At 39.9% G+C, this 16,928-nt stretch overlaps 1 protein-coding gene across 2 annotated transcripts in view; it reads right to left on the bottom strand.

Moving 5' to 3' along the window:
• GNAS (GNAS complex locus) overlaps positions 1-16,928 on the bottom strand; it is a 212,287-nt gene that overhangs the window by 120,628 nt on the left and 74,731 nt on the right. For both annotated transcript variants that reach the window (XM_090064354.1, XM_090064355.1), the window contains exon 2: positions 13,397-13,469. In XM_090064354.1, coding sequence (XP_089920480.1) covers positions 13,397-13,469 — 73 coding nt within the window. The remainder of the gene's footprint in view (positions 1-13,396; positions 13,470-16,928) is intronic.

The following is a 16,928-nucleotide window of genomic DNA, read 5'->3' as shown; positions in this document are numbered from 1 at the left end:
TATCTAACTTCAACTTGCAGGCACTGTATCTTATCTGCAAGGTTAAAGAGAGACCCCCACAATCAGACATCTTTACAACGTGTAAATACTTATACACAATGATCAAGTTGTGTCCCAACCTCCTCTTGCTAAGCTGGATCAGTTGAGCTGCTTATGCCTCCTAACTCTAAGGCTTGCTCTAGATCCCAAGGATAAATTTTCAGAACTCCTTCAGAATTTCCCCATTTCTCCTGAAGTGGGGACACCCAAAACAGAAAACACTTTCACCGGTAGTCTAACCAAACAATGTGCAGCCGGAAGCATACTTTTGACCACTTACTACAGATATTCCCTTCTTGTATAACCAAGGATTGCATTAAGGCTCCCCCCTTAACAATACTTGTCCTCATTCTTCACTATGGCATTGCTAGATCTGTCAGCAAACTATCATGTATGTCCTGTTAACTGTTGCTTTAACTGCACATTCCCAGGAAGAGTCCAGTCACCACAGATTGCTTTGCCAATCAGTGCAAAATCTGGGCATGATTTTAAATGTTACAATAGCATACGAGTGATATTGTAGCTGTGATGGCCCAGAAATTATGCAAGAGGCAAGGATTTTGGGATAAAGTTAGACAAGCTCTTGAATGCAAGATTAATAATAGTAATAGAATTGCAAACTCTGAAGTCCTTCTGTAATCAAACATACAAAATAAGTACTCTGACTATGAAGGCCCAAATAAGATGGCATTCTTATTTGTTCCTCTAGAAAATCCTTTACTGACAACTGTGGCCTGATATTCATGTGGTAGGCAACAGAAAAGACATAGGGACAATTTAAAATAAACTCCTGTATCATGCAATATTATTGTTAGAAATGAGTAATAAAAAACCCATGAATGTAATCAGCCCCCAAAAGCACCATTTGCTCCAAGTGCCAGGGTATCAGACACGCAGGCTGTGTACACACATGCATGGAAGTTTGGTTCCCCGGAACAAGTAGCAGTGGGACACCTTGTGCTGCTACTACTTGTCCCCGGGGAGCCTGGCACACAGCAGGTTACCCCAAATGGGGTACAGGAGGCTGGGGCCAACTCTGAGCTGGCTTCAGTAGCCTTACCTGGGGTCCTGGGGGCTTCCCGGGGCTGCAGCAGCAGGGATCCTGCCATGCAGTGCCTGGCCAGCAGCTGCAATATGACTCTAGCCAGCCAGGTTCTGGTTTTGGGCAGGTTTTTTGCCCCCCAGGGGTCAACCCTCCCACCTCAAAACCCCCACGCTGGTCCCTTACAGTGCAGAGAACAACGTGCAGTATGTGACACCACAGGTGTCTGCAATGCCACACACCGCACGGCCGCAGTCGTCTGGACAGTGCCGCAGAGTACATAGCATCTGGAACAAAAAGTTTCCGCATCTGGATCAGCCCTCCCACCACAACATACACTATCCTGTGTCCAGACTGGTACCATAAATGTCTGAAAAAAACTGGGCTCAACAGGCATCAAAGACTCAATTGCCAAAGGAGTACGAGATGAAATACATAGTCTTCTTTTACCACAAAGGGCAATGACAACAACAATGAAATTACTTTTACTCAAAATATCATGCAGAACTTCCTCAAAGCCTTGAAGAAATCAGAATAATTCATACCCACTAGATCTATACTCCTAGTCAAAGAGACGATGATTTTTTTCCAGAAAAGGTGCCATCTATGCGACTATGCCAACTTAATTATGTGTTTAGTGTCTTCACTGATAGGATCCCTAAATAAGTTATCCATTATTTTACCCGTGGTTGATGCCAGGCTAGCTAGTGTATACTGGCAGTCTTTAATTCCTTTGGAATTTCCCCATTTTTCCAAAGTTTATTCAAAATTAACATTAATTGTTCAGGGAGTTCCTCAGCTAGTTCCTTAAAGACTCCTGACAGTTCAGTTTAGCAGAGGCAGCCTCATCTCCTCATCTGTTACACACTGTAAAGCTTTCTACCCCATCCACCTATATCCTCCTGCTGTTACAAATACTGCACTGAAATATTAGACATTTCTACCTTTTCTATATCACTATGCACAATCTGATCATGTACACCTCAATATATAGTTACAGCTAATATGTTTTTTAAATATCTGCTTATTATCTTTATGCTTTGGGATTGTATTCCCACATTTATCAGAGGGGATGCTGTGGCAGTTATTTATTTTACATAACTATTATAAAGTGGTTCTGGTTAACAGGCATAGATAGACAAGACAGTCCATTACTTTAACCCTCTCTCAACAAAAGTGTTTTTACTAAAAAGTCAATTTTTATTAGCAATTGGTCTAAGAAAGCTCTCTGTTTCCAACTTCACTTTTTTGATTTTTGCTTCACTTATTTTTGGTTTCAAAAAGACCAACAACTGCAGAAAGAAAATTATGCTCAAACTTTTCCTTTCAGTTGGTCCTCAAGCCAGTACCAATACTTGACCAAAATGGGCAAGTCACATAACTAAACCGAGTCTTTCACTTTACTTCTACTGAGCTACCTTTGCTTTAGTAAATATACAACACATCAAAACAGTGAGATGATGCAGGAAGTATATTTTCCAGAACTGTTCAATGCAAGTGGAGACAAAACATAAACCATATGGAACATTTTAGAGTCTGTGTGTACAAGTAAAATCAAAGTCTGCTAACACACAACGAATTTAGAACCTGGACTCAAAAAACTGTGGAGGACAAAACAAAGTCTACAGTTTGGACGAACTCTTTTGATGTTCCTGCACAATAATTTCCCCCTAGAAGAGTTTCTAGAATATTTTCTCCCAACGGTTTTCCCTATTCTAAACAAATGTTCATTCTTTCAAATTGGTTTCAAAATAACCCAAAAAGGTTTGAATCTATTTCAAGCTACCTTGTTATGCTCATATTTTAATATTGATGATTTACAGAACTTTTCATAGGAAAGAATACACACAACAGACATCTTAAAAAAAAAAAAAAAAAATCACTAGAAAATGATTTTTCTCCAGTTTTACCAAACCACTGTCCATTCAGACAAAATTACAAAATGAGAATCATTCCCATAAAGCAGAACTTCAAGGAATCTGTGTAACATGTTTAATATTTCTTGTGGCAAATGAGACACATAACATTGCACCTAAAATCTTCACTGATGCAGGCCTAGAAGGTTGTTTTCCTAACAGAGGGGTGGGCAAGATGTGGCCCACCAGGTCATTTTATCCAGCCCATAGGGCCCCTAAAAAATTTAGAAAATATTAATCTGCCCTGGCTGCCTGCCATGCAGCCCTTGATGGCTTGCCAAAACTCAGTAAGCGGCCCTCTGTGCAAAATAATTGCCTGCCCCTGTCCTAACCTGTAATGCAGCCCTATACCATCAAATATACAAAGGGGCAGGCAGTAGGGCTGCGTGAAGCTTCGGTCCCCGATTCGATTCGTCGGAGATTCAGCCTGATCTGGTGGCCAAATCTGAATTGACTCACAGGACCCTTTAATCTCTCCGAATCAAATTGGAACTGTCCGAATTGCTTTGGAGAGGTTTGGAAAGATTTGAATATAGACACAGCTTTAAATGTTTTTTCTACTTACCTCTAGGTAGCAGGCAGCTTGTAAATGCTGCGATGCTGGGGCGCATGGAGCATCCGACAGGAGCAAAGGGGCTCTCCAGAGCACTCAGCAGCAGACCCAGAAGTGGACCAGAAACACTTCCTGTCCATTTCCAGGTCTGATGGGGAACGTGTGGAGGGGGGGGGCCTCCTTGTGCCCTCCCCCACCCCCGGCTCAGCGACTAGTGTCTCCTGGGTCTGGGGGGACACCTGGGGGTCACCCTGTGGCTTATTGCCAAGCCAAGGAGGCGTGTAGGGCCCCTCTGCCCGCTCTCAGCAGACCTGGAAGTGGACCGGAAGTACTTCCGGTCCACTTCCAGGTTTGCCGCCAAGCACATGGAGGCTCCATGCACCCTAGCATCGCAGCAATCACAAGCTGCACCTGCTACCTCAAGGTATGTAGAAAAAACATTTAAAGCTGTGTCTATGTCCGAATAGCTGATTCTCCGAATCAGCATCACATCTTCAGATCTGGATTCAGGGGAATTAAATCAGGGACAGTGAATCAAATCAATTAATTGAATCACTGTCCCCGATTAGGGCCAAATCCAAATTGAATAGGGCCCACTTTGCACACGTAGGCAGTCAGATAAAGAGACCTGGAGGCAAACTCTACTCTTAGTTATAGCTGCATGAGTTGTCTGGTCGTACGTAACAGAGAGCAGACCTGGCCCATCAATTCTAGCTCCAGCTCCTTCAAGAACTGTAAGCAATTCCCCTAACTTGTCTGTGCCTCAGCTTCCTCCTCTGCATAACGAAGATTACCAACTGAGTTTAGGTTAAGTGCTTTAGCAAATGCTTTTCTACAAATTGATATCTTGAGAGCTATGGGTTTATGATTAGGGATATTTGCTTATATTTCAACAATATAATTACATACTAAATATAAAGTTTTAGTCTTTGTATAAAATTGCCTTAAACAGCTTAAGTGAAATACAGAAATATCTAAGCTGTTATGCCAATCACTGTTATGCAATTAAATTAAAATTCATGAAATGATTTGAAGTAGTTTAATTTTTCCACAGTAATGACATGGTAAATCAAGCTTAGCTACCATGTTTATTTTTAAACTACTTCAATCAGGGTTAAAAAATAGATATACACACAGTTTGCTGAACTTACATAATGTACTCAAGTATCCCATTACACCACTTTGTCTATAAAAAACTGAAGGGAAAATTAAATACCAGGAGATACAAGAGTAGACCATCTTCCCAGATGTGAACTTAGAAAAGCAGCCTACTGGAACCCAAACCGCAACACTCTACACTAACATTTCCAGTGACTGTAAAACACTAAGCCTATGAAGAAATGATTATAAAAGGGCATGCACTAGATTGCTAGAATCTAATATGAAAGTGTATTTGGGAAGAGGTGGGGGGGGTGGTAAGGAGAAGGAAAAACCTGTATACAAGGACAGCTTATTTAAAACTACAAGAGTTAGGAACAAAAGTACAAAAAAATCTAACAAGGAAGTCATATGGAAAATCCCTCAGCTAGTTGTTAAGTTGCCACTGAAGACAAAATGTGAAGTCTACTGAGACTACCTACAGCCTCAGAAGAAAATACTCCACACCTCCGCTTGCTCCATTAGCTCGGTGCTCTTGGGAGTCTACAAGGGTACAGCAGGGACAGGTGATTATTTTCTGGTGCCTCAACTGAAAATACAACCAAACACAATGACTTATTTACAGCTCTATGGAGAATACAGTAAGCAACAGGTAGTTAATACATCAGGTCCCAATATTTCTTATGCTATAACAAGGATACTCGATACACAACAGAACATCTTGAAAATACATTCACAATTAGTTTAATCAGGAAATAAAAAAAACCCCAAACAACTTTGTCCTGTAGCTCCCAAAAATGTAATAGAAGTATTATTAATTATATTTAAGTGTTTACAATTAAATATTTGCTGATATCTAAAGGCAAAAGTGTTTAATTATGGTTAAAAAGGGAGTGCCAATCTGCATACAAGTCACAAACTTGTATTACTGAATCAGGCCTTTACTGCCTGAACACAACAGGCAGCATTGTATTCATTTGGGTAAATGAGGAGATTTTCAAGGCAATTAAATTCTTATCAGTGAATATGTCTTCAGTTGAGTTACTGAGACACGTAGATGATGAAGGTTAAACTTTACAATATACTTATTCTCAGTTCTTCCTCTTCAAAGTTGTGGCCTAGACATCCCTAACATATGAAGACAAGCTACATCTAAAAATAAAGATGGAAATAGTTTGCAACAGGTCCTGCTGAAATTAGACTTCAAAGAGTTAACCATGCCTGCCTCTGTTTTAAAGAAGGCCTAAGAAATTGTAGGGAAAAAAAAAACAAAAAAACCCTAAAGCTTGTGAAGGCTGTGAGTCTTACAGCAACATGTATATCTGCATCACTACCAGTAAAGGATTCACCAGAAAAAAAACAATTCATCTTCCTTATCAAAATTGAAACCTCTCTGCTTGGTTTTAGCCCCTCCATGAATCTTGGAAACAGACAAATATGAATATCAATACATTAAGCTTGGCTGAAGGAGACTACAGTAAAGGTATTGTATTGATTAAAAAGGTTCCTCCATAGAACCAATACACTGGAATTTGAAATACTGAATCCAAGTTACAATGTCTCCATCTGCAAGACCATATTTGATGGAAGGCATCTGCTGAAACAGAGGACTTCCAGGGATTACAATAAAGTGAATGGTTTCAAAGGTAAAAATGAGGCTAGGAGATTCAGAAAGATTCTGTGCATGAATAAAAAAACATTCATTTCTCCCAAACAGGAACGTCAAGAAAACAACAGTTTCAGCTGGTAAAAACAAATGATCATTTAGCGACCGGTACTCAACCTTTGTCCCTGAATGCCCAAACAGGCAGTCCCTGGTCTATCCACTGGCCAGATTGTGGTTCTGATCCAGCGCCTGGGTCCAGAGCAGCAGCCACCATCTGGGCGCGCAGAGGAGGGGCAGGGCAGCAACCCAGGGTGAGCCCCACGGAGGGTGGGGAAGTGGGGATGGGTTGGAAGGGAAGGGAAGGGACGTGACCCAGCCCCATGGGGAAAAAAGGGACATGGATTGAGGGGGCACGGCCTGGATCCAGGAGGCTCCAACCAAGTGCACAGGGTTTGGCGTTTGGGAATTCGGCAGCGGGGAGGGTAGCTGTATTAATGGCCACCACTCCCCTGCTGCCAAATTTCCTGACCCATGGGGAGCTCATGGATCACTGGTTAAGCATCCCTGGTCTAGGCTGTCTGTTCAAGAAGCGTGAGAAAATAAAGATTCAAGAAAAATTCATGATAAAACCATAATTCTTGAAAAAGGACATAACATGATAAGAAGCCAGCACAAGCATGTTAGTCATATTCTTGAAGGAGCTGGAAGAAGAAAGACACCCTGAACTTTCCTCAGAAGGATCTGCAGGGAGAGACTGCATGGAAACCTTGAATGACCAGTGAAACGTTTCTATAAATATAGTTTCAGATCTGGAAATACATGGGGGTTTTGTATAAGTATTCAGTAATATAACCTTAGACTGCTGCTTTGTAATAGAAGTTAGATAGAGAGGAAGCAATATGCCACTGTAACGTTACACTGAAAAACTGAGAGAGGAGGAGGAAAGACTACTTTGAAAGTTTTACATTTCCTTTAAATTCAAATATTTGGGAATCATTTCATCTCTGGTCATTCACAAATTATGACCCAAAGCCTGTACAGAATTAAGTGGAAGGACAGATAGTTTTTAGCAGGTGGAAATGAGAACAAGAGGAACTTAGAAAGGCACGAGTTACAGGCCACTGCCATTACTTTTTGCCAAAACTTATGGTTGAAACACCACTACTACCACAAAAATAAAAATTAAAAGAAATTGCTAACAAATTATCTGCAGTATACAATAAGCTTTAAGTGCTGTTATGTTTCTCCTTTTTGCTTCTCAGATTACATCAGTCATGTTTATTCTACTATTCATAATCATAATTATTGCCCTCAAAGCTGACTACAACTAACAGTCTGTACTAGGTTAAAAACTGTCTATGCCTACTTAAAAAGCATGAAACTTAAAGCTCAACACCAAAGTGAATTCTACTGCTATATTTCTGGACAGTCCTCCTAATATGTTGTACTGTAAGGACTTAATAAATCAAACAGTTTCTGATACACGTGGCTGTAGTTTAAAAGGAAGAGTTTACCATAGCCGTTTATCAGAAAACTGCAACATTTAAATACAAGCACAAGTGTCGAACTACAAGGCCAGGAACAATAATTTAGAAGACAAAGAGTTTTCTTTACTTGTGACAACACAAAACTGGCGGTTTAACAACTTTTTTACCAGAAGGATTTCCCCCCCCCTTAAAATAAACAAACAGGCATAACTTGCCATCCAAAGTACTATTATTCTTTCCTATATAGCTAAAAGCTAGCAAATTTTGCAAGGGAGAATGAATCACCAAGCCAATCAATTTAGAAGTAAAACATTCTTGCTAGCAATACATGGCTTTTAAAAAATGAAGTCTGCATCTTCAACAGCGGGCTTTAGTTTCGCTACGTACAATTGCACGAGTCTTCTAGGAGCATAAAGGAAACAGGCAGGATTACCCAGCTTTAAAGGAGCTGTCAACTGTTTCAATGTTTCAGCTGCTTGTGGGATACAGTATTTTAAATTAATTCATACAAATCAGCTCAGTTCATATTGTTAATATACGCTTAGGGACAGCACCGGAGCCTACTAAAGTCAACGTATTCTTGTTCCGCTGACTTTGGTGAGCCTCGGATCATTTCCTCACATGCTCGTGCTCAGCAGAGGACGTCAACATCTGTAGACCAAATTATGTCACAGGACAGAAACTGCGTACCACTAGCGAGTGCTTCTGGAGGCTTGCCGGTGGAATATGTTTAGACACACCCCTGGCCAGGAGAATGCAACGTGCACCATTTCTTTTTGTCCCAAGGAGCCTCTCATGCCCAGAGCTCAAGACCCGCAATAGCAGAAATGAAAAAAATACGGTAGAGAAAGATGACCAGGAAGTCAAAGCTGCACAAACAACTGCCCAGCTCACACTGCCACTGGTACATTGGCAAAGATATCCTCTATCTATACCTTCAAGGAACATGGGGGGGAAGGTCAGAGTTTTGTACCCACTTTATAACAGAAAGGGAAAGTAATTTTAATGCTGTCATTTCTTTGAATCTAGGACTTCATCTTCCTAGGAGGGGTAATTTTTTTCTCTTCCAGAAATTAAAATGTTTTCATAAAAGTTCAGCTCATGCATAGCTATACCACAGCATGCAAGCTCCAAAAAACTGATTTTTTTTTAAATTTAAATCAGATATAGCTGTCTTTCAAACTTAAAGAAATGGAAAATAACATTTAACTTCCATAAACAGCAGCTGCAACCATTGCAAGATGTATGCAGTACCAAGCTTTTTATCATAATATTTACCCAACTGATACACTGTCAGTTTATTATTGTGTAACAAGCCTTGTCAAAAGACAACCGTGTCAATTCTTAGGACAAGGTTTATAATAAATAGCAAGAAATTCCCTCTGCCTGTATTCATCCACCCCCCATTTCACATTCCACAATATAAACCCTATCAGAATCCATGACTGGTTAACTAAGTTTGAACAGGATTTTTAGGAAATCTTTTAAGAAAAACTTCACAATCAAACATTGTCCCTCTGTGCACAGTAACATTTCTCTCTGTTTCAGACAACAGTAACTAGAAAAATATGGTCTTTGCCTTCTGTTAGCAGGAAGTCTTTGGCCACCTAAATTGACTCGAAAAATTAACACCTTGTGAGCTTTATTTGGCCACCAGAAAAAACTTATTTCTGTCAACAGTGTAGAACCAGATAAAGTCACTTTTATGTTTCCTGGCAATGAACTGACATGACCATTCTGAAAAAGATTATATTTGTACACAGTCCTAAATGAACTGTGAAGATGGAGAAACAATGTTCATGGGCATCACATGCTGTCTGTAACTAATAAGTTTTAAAAGACTCAGTTATAAGTGTTATGACAAAGGGAAAGAACATAGTATTTATGTTTCTGGACAGAGAATATATAGGAATTATTGGAACTTCAGTTCTGCTTTCTAAAACTTATTCTTGTTTATTTTGGTGATTTTAAAGAAGAAAATTGATTTCCAAAGACAGGCATAGCAAGTTAACGATTGTGCATGATAGGAAGCTATCTGGTAGAGGGCAATATGTACTGAGAGATGGAGTCATTTATTTCTAAGTCACTTTTTTTTTTTTTCTTAAAGCCAGTCCAGACTGATACTGACCATACATTTTTACTAACTGATTGCTGTTCACAGGCCTTTATGAAATGACTGGGTACCACAATTTAATTTGTTGTTGTCCAGAGTAGACAGACAATTCAAATGTGTATCGGTGACTATCTCCATGCCCCATCAAACATATTTTAAATTGGGTGTGAGCAAGAGGGCAAAGAGAGGGAATTCCAAAACGTTAAAGGATAGATTGATTTATGTCTTAATTTCTTTTGAATAAATGGAAATAGGAAATTCACACATGATCTGTCACAGCAGTGAAAACTGAGCTATTCAATACAGCTTCTTACATCAGCTTTAATAAGCAATAATTTGCTTCCCTATCAAGCCTTTCTATTCAGTACCTTGAAAATATCAGCTTGTGCAAGAGTTAAGCATAATCCTAACAGGGCATTACTTGTGGGGAAACTGAGACACTGAAGGGTTAATTGATCTATCCAAGGTTGCACAGCCAGACTAGCTGAGCTAGAAATACAACCCCAATCTACCAACCACAAAGCCATCTTTTTCTTGTCATCCTTCCAAGTGGATTTCATATAAATATCTTACTTAACAGTGTCTCATTTCTGCTCAAATATTTCCACTTTCCCCAATACTCCTCAAAACCCTACCAAATTCTCCATGACCCCTGCTTACTTTTCCTTTTTTTAAAAGGCATACAAAACAGTGACCCCATCTCCTAGAGCCTGTCAACCACAACTGCAGCCAGGACAAAGGGAAAGGGTTATCAGAAAGCAATGCAGGAACATCATCTTCCCAGATGCACTGGGATCACATTTTTTGCCCCCTAATCCTGATTACAGCATTAGATAAGCCCTCTTCTCCACCTGCCCCATTTTCTTCTCCAATTGATTTAGTCCTTTCTGTTTTGTCAGAGACAAGTGCATGAAATCCTACACAAAGCCAGACAGAGAAGGATCATGTCAGCTCCACTCTTACCATTTATTTGAAAAATGCAACATGCAGCAGCACAGACCTGGTCCCCTGCAGAATTCTCATGAAAAGATGGTTTCAAATGTTGAGGAGGGAGGGAAGGAAAGGAAGGGAAGTCACAGGCTTCCTGCTATTACTAGCCAAATTTAAACCCTTGCAAATCGCAAGGGGCCCTGTTGTTGTCCGTCTTGTGGCGATGAGAAAGATTTGGTGGACGTGAAGTCCAAATTATAATCCAAGCAAAGAGAGGGCACACTGGAAGGACAGAACAAGAAAACTGTACTCTTGCTGCCCACGACATAAATGCTTGTATAGATGATTCAGTCCACAGCGTTACAAAATTTAACCCCTTCCATAAGTACTGGCAGCAGTAAGGCTAATGCTGGGCATCCAAAAATCTCACTTCACAAAGATTTTTGTTGGTAGCTATGTCCTACTTCTCCAGTATCCCATGACTGTTCACCTACACAGCAACACTTTACTGTCCCTACTTCCCACCTGCAAAAGACAAACATTTTTGCTCTTCCTAATGAGGCTGCAGATTACAAGAACAATTTTTGAAACAGTCTTTATTGTAGTTAACTTGGCTAAAACTTTAACCACCCTCAAATTCATCTTAATGTAGTTAACTATTAAACATGTAATTACTTGGCACACACGATTCCTCACTATTTATCAAATAATTAATTAGCTCAACAATCAAGAAATTAAATCCCAGAGGACAATTTTATAGTTTTATGGAACAATACAGATTTTACCTAGTTAAAGTGCTACACTTAGGACATAAGACCAAGTTTATCCAAGTAACTTAGGACAACTGCCACAACACAATTCAAGGCAGAAGTTATATAACTGTTACAGTAAGCTAACATACTTTGTATTGGATTGGCTCCTTAACTAGCAGAAATTATTTATTTTTTTAAAAAGCTCACACAAAGAAAAAAAAACTTTTTTTTTTTTATTCACTACGTTATCCACTTCATACTTGGCATGTTAAACATTTTCTACAACATGTATTTTCTGCTTGTCGCAGAAGCAACCAAAACAAGGACATCCAAATTTTTGACAGCACTATCAGACTTTTAAGCCATGTGACACGACTAACCTCAGTCACTGGAGAGAATTAACCACCGCATCCCTGTATGTGGGCAGCAAAAGGAATTCTAGTGGATATCTATGCCAAGGAATAAATAACAACTTGTAACCTCCACTGTATTGCAGTCAAACTAATGGAGACCACTCACATGACTGAGAATTTGCTATATACATATATATGAATGAGGGCTATATACTTGGGGAAAAATGTTTTTTTAGGGCAAAAACAGAATCTTTAACAAATAGAAGCTAAAAATATTGAGCATCGACTTATATTATAATGCAGTCTAAACTTTCTTCCAAAAGACTGCCTACCTTATGCTGAACTAGTATACCGGGATCAGGAGGAAGTATTGTGCAGGTTCCTTGGCTAAATGTTTAGTTCAGAAATTCGTACTCAAGAATTAACTACTTCAAGACAATGAACTTGCCTAAATGAAGAAGATTCATACACTAAACAACTAACAATTAAGTTATTAAACAATACAAAAACATATTATGACGGGGGGGAAGGGATGAAGATACAATACAATTCAACAAAAGTATGCTGTACTTTGAAATTTCAATACCTGAAAATTAAGTCAGAATTATAGCTATTATAACAGCACACTCCTCCCTCAGGCAGGTTTTGGAATATGCAACTAGCACATTCCCAGACTTGGGTGAAAAAAAGAAAAGAAATAAATTTTAAAAACCCAGTAAACACAAATCCTTTTAGCCAAAATTTCCACCAATTTTTCTAGCTAGTTAAAGCCGAAGAAGAGCAAAAGGAAACTTTTCAGATAACTGTACAGCTCTGTTTGGATGCTATTTAACAATATGATTCAGTTAGTCTAAGGTGCACCTCTACTTTGCATTCTGCCTGATACGTAAAGTCAGAAAGTAATAAGGGCTTTGTCTAACATTGCAGTCCAATGAAAACTGTCAAATAACTGAACAGAGGTCTTCAGGTAGAAACAGGAAGCTTTCAGAAATGCTACAAACACCATCAATCTAACCAAACAACAGAGTAAAAAAAAAAAAAAAGACAGACAAAAAGAAAAGAAATATAACCTAGCACCCCAATAATTCACAAATCAGAGCATAATGAAGATAGAACAAATATGGTATTTGTTCCGGTAAGTAAAGAAATGTTCATGTGTACTCTAATAAGAAAGAATGTTTATAGCTGTATGAACCAATGTGCTATAGCAAAGATAAATCAGTGTCAGCCATGTTGCGAAAGACAGTGTAGTAAAAACTTAGTCCTAATCTGATACATGGAGCCCCAATCAAATAATTGTATAGCAATCTCCCGTATTTATTTTGGGACACGGCTCCCAATTAAACAGCATATCATAATAAATATTATTCCCCCCTAGCATACACATTCAAAGTCCATCAGTCCTAATATTAGGAAAAAAATATACCAAGATACAATGCAAAATTAACCCCTCTCATATGGTACATACATCCAAAAGTATGTGGTGAAAATAAATGAAGGTACTTACTCAGCATTAAATCCATTCACATGTAAGATCCTCATCTGTTTGACTATTGTGCTTTTACCGGATTCACCAGCACCTAGAAAATGAAAGTAAATCAGTTTCAGATGAAAACATGAGTGATGCAGCAGCACAGCATATTTTTCTCTTCAGGGGCAAACCTAAAAAAAAAAAAAAAAAAAAAGAATTACTCAGCACAAGAGCAAAAAAGTGAAGGAAAAAGAAGTAATTGTCACTGGAAGCTGCAGCTGTAGCTAAAAATAAATGCCCAGCTCAAGTCATGTGTCAGATCCAAATCTTGGATCATTTCACTGTCCATTTTTCCAGTTCAACGTCAAAAGTAGATTGAGGGGCCTGGAGGAACAGAGAAGTACAACTTCAAAATGCTGTGGAGAAGATGAAAATGAAAGGTCTGAATCTAGTTATTTTGTCACCACATACTAGTGAAGAGAAAGACCAAAATGGAGTCCCTGTTAGATTACAGTGTTTTTCAATTAAAACCTCAAAATCTTTTCCATTAAAGTTTTTTTTTTCACACAGTAAAAAAACCCCTTTAAATTTACACAGGATACGGAAATTGTTACCTGAAAATGGATAGCAGCCCCTTGTTCCTCCACTTGAAGAGCTACATAAAATCCCCCTCCTCCAACCTTAGTCTGCATCCTGTAAGCAAACTCCCCATCCTCTCCACATGCTCCAAACCACTCACAGCCCAATGGGTTGCAGAGAAGGCCCTCTCCAGACTGCATTGTCTGAACGGTATCCCCCCCACCCAGCCTCTTCCTCTGTCTCCACACTCGCTCTGAACTGCAGAGAAAGCTCCTTCACTTTTAGTGAGCTTCTTACAAGCAGCCCCATTCTATTTCTGCCCCACCTCTTACACCCCTACCAAAAAAACACCCTCTAGTCTGCACATTGCACCCACTCTCTCTGCATATGAAAAGGATTCAGCAACAAAATTCAACTGAACCATCCCCACTCACAGATCAGTGGCTTTCTATGCAAAGCAGACAGACATTTTTTGCAGGAGTAAACCCTGACCTGGCAAAATATACATGCAGATGCTCTTTCGCATCTTTCGGCTGCTTGTTTTCCCATGCTGTTAGCCTGGGTCTAACCAAAAGAAAGATGATACACAACTCGACAGGGTGGGTTCACAGAGGCACAGTTTGTTTTTAAGATGCCAGGCCTTCCCCAGCACATACTAACAGCAAGCACAAGCCTCCATTTTGAGCCTCACATTCAAAACTGTATTTTACAGTTTTATTTCAAAGTTCATTTTCTATCTATCACACTAACCTCTGCTCGCTTCTTTCCCTTCCCCCTTCCAGATGGATTCCCTCCTCCTCCCCGCTTCAAGACCCTCACAATCCAGTCCTCTTTCCAGACAAGCCACTCTGGGCATTTTGCTGCCCTAATGCCAAGTCTCACTCCTCTTTTTGTCCCCCTTTTCAATGACTCATGTATACAAGCAGGCTAAGAATAGCTTCTGCCCATCATTTTGCAGGTAGGTGAACATTAAACCTTACTGAGCCATTACAGCAAACACAGATACAAACTACAGCATGCAATTAGGACATGCACCAAAACCAATCAAAAGGACAAATGTTTCCAGGTAAGAGAGACTGGGTTTTCACAGCTGGAAATAGCCTAGACGTTGCAGTACATGTTGTATGTCCTAGGATACTTCAGCAGATTGATTAATAAACACATTTCCCCTGTAACTTTACATTAGACAGATTTCAACATTTCATCTCACTGTCTGATCAGTTTCTTTTTCTTTGCATTCTTTCCTTGAAAAAATATCATAAAAGTATGTGTGTCACTGACTTGACAGAGTCTGAACTTCTTTAAGTCAAATAAAACATCTAGGGACTTATATAAAGCATCATACATTGGTCTGAGTAAGCCCATTTCCACAACTTGTTGACCACTATGGGACAATAGGGGTACATTAGGGCCCTGTTCTTGCAAACGCTTTTCACATGTGCTTAAAATTTACTACCATGGGTAGACCCACTGCTTTCCATGCTAACTGTAGGGGGAAAAAAAGCAAGCACACACCTCTTCACAGCATTACAGATCCATCTGGCAGGACGTACTGAACTGCACAGTTTTATTCTGAACACATTTATAACATACTCTAATATTATTTTGTGCTTGCAGTGCTCCTCATTTGCCAACTGCAAGTGCTTTACAAGGAAGGGTAACACCACAGACAGCCTTTTTTACGATTAATGTATGTACGTTATGGGTTTCACATAATACGACAGCTACCATTTCAAATCATATCTAGGTTGTTCACAGTAAAAAATAAATGTGAAGAGACCTTTTAAGCATCATAAACCGCCTGCAAATTTTCATTTATGTAAGTATCTCAACCATTTTCAGCTACCAAAGCTAAAAAAAGGCATATCAAAACCAACAGGCTTCTATTTTTGAGATCCTGTTACTTATTTAAGCCACCAAACCGATTTTTGAGATTTCCCTTTATGTACAGCATTCAGCCTGAGATACAGGAGGCTGGTTTCCCTGAAACTGAAAGCCAAGCTATACTGAAAAGAGGGGTTTTCTACTGAGAACACTGGCAAACCCTTCAGGGCTGCAGATGCTGCTGTAATTCTCCTAGTAATTTCTCCATTTATGTCAAGCCTCTTCCCTTCTTCAAATTAGCACTTTAAACAATTCACTAACAGTAACTTATTAAGTCTGCACCCCTGAAAAATTAATTTAAGATGTCACCAGAACCAATTCAGTTTTACTGAGGCCTAACCTATCCTCCATGCTAAAAATCCCTCAATACATTCCCAAGCAATACACTCTATAGGAGCAGAAATTGCCAGTATCTTATGCCACATCTTAAAATTTATTTTACCACAATAGGACTGCCTGGGAAACATTTTCTAATTTGTTCTTTCTTTTTAACACCGGACCCTTTCAACACCTGTTCAACCTGTATTTCTAAATATATCTGCCGAAAACCAAAGCACATGCAAACAACTGAAATCAGCTGTTAAAATAATCTATCAAGGCATACACCCCTTTCCCAACACACTCAACCTTCATCTTATGCAGCATGAAGAAATAACACGCCAAACGAGACAGAGGACAGCGTATGTGGCCATGACCCTGTTAGTAACAGCCCATTACCCACCGCAACCCTGACATTACACTACACAGCTTCCCCTCCGCACGCATGGCCCCCACCCCGTAACTGCCCGTCTTGTTCCTCTTCAGGATTAACATCCCTGCCACAGTCGCCCAAATACTTTCCTCCTTCCTCTTTTCCAGCCCAATATGCTCCCCACCCCCCACCCCTTCAGAGGCTATTTGCCACTACCTCTCTCTTCCCCACCCTGGGGTGGAAGATTCGTAGATGTCTGGGTCAGAAGGGACCTTAGCTGATCACCCAGTCCAACCCCCTGCCCAGGGCAGGGAAAAGCACTGGGGTAAAGGAAAGAGCGCTGGGGGGCATTTACAAGGAGAGTAAGGTGCATTTATTTCCCTCCGAAGGGGGAGTTCCTCCCAGCCCCTCTCC

The sequence above is a fragment of the Crocodylus siamensis genome, chromosome 10, assembly GCF_052110815.1.
Source record: "Crocodylus siamensis isolate JL-2025a chromosome 10, ASM5211081v1, whole genome shotgun sequence".
Taxonomy (NCBI): Eukaryota; Metazoa; Chordata; order Crocodylia; family Crocodylidae; genus Crocodylus; species Crocodylus siamensis.
The sequence above is the reverse complement of the archived record's forward strand: the minus strand, read 5'-3'. Positions and strand labels throughout refer to the sequence as shown.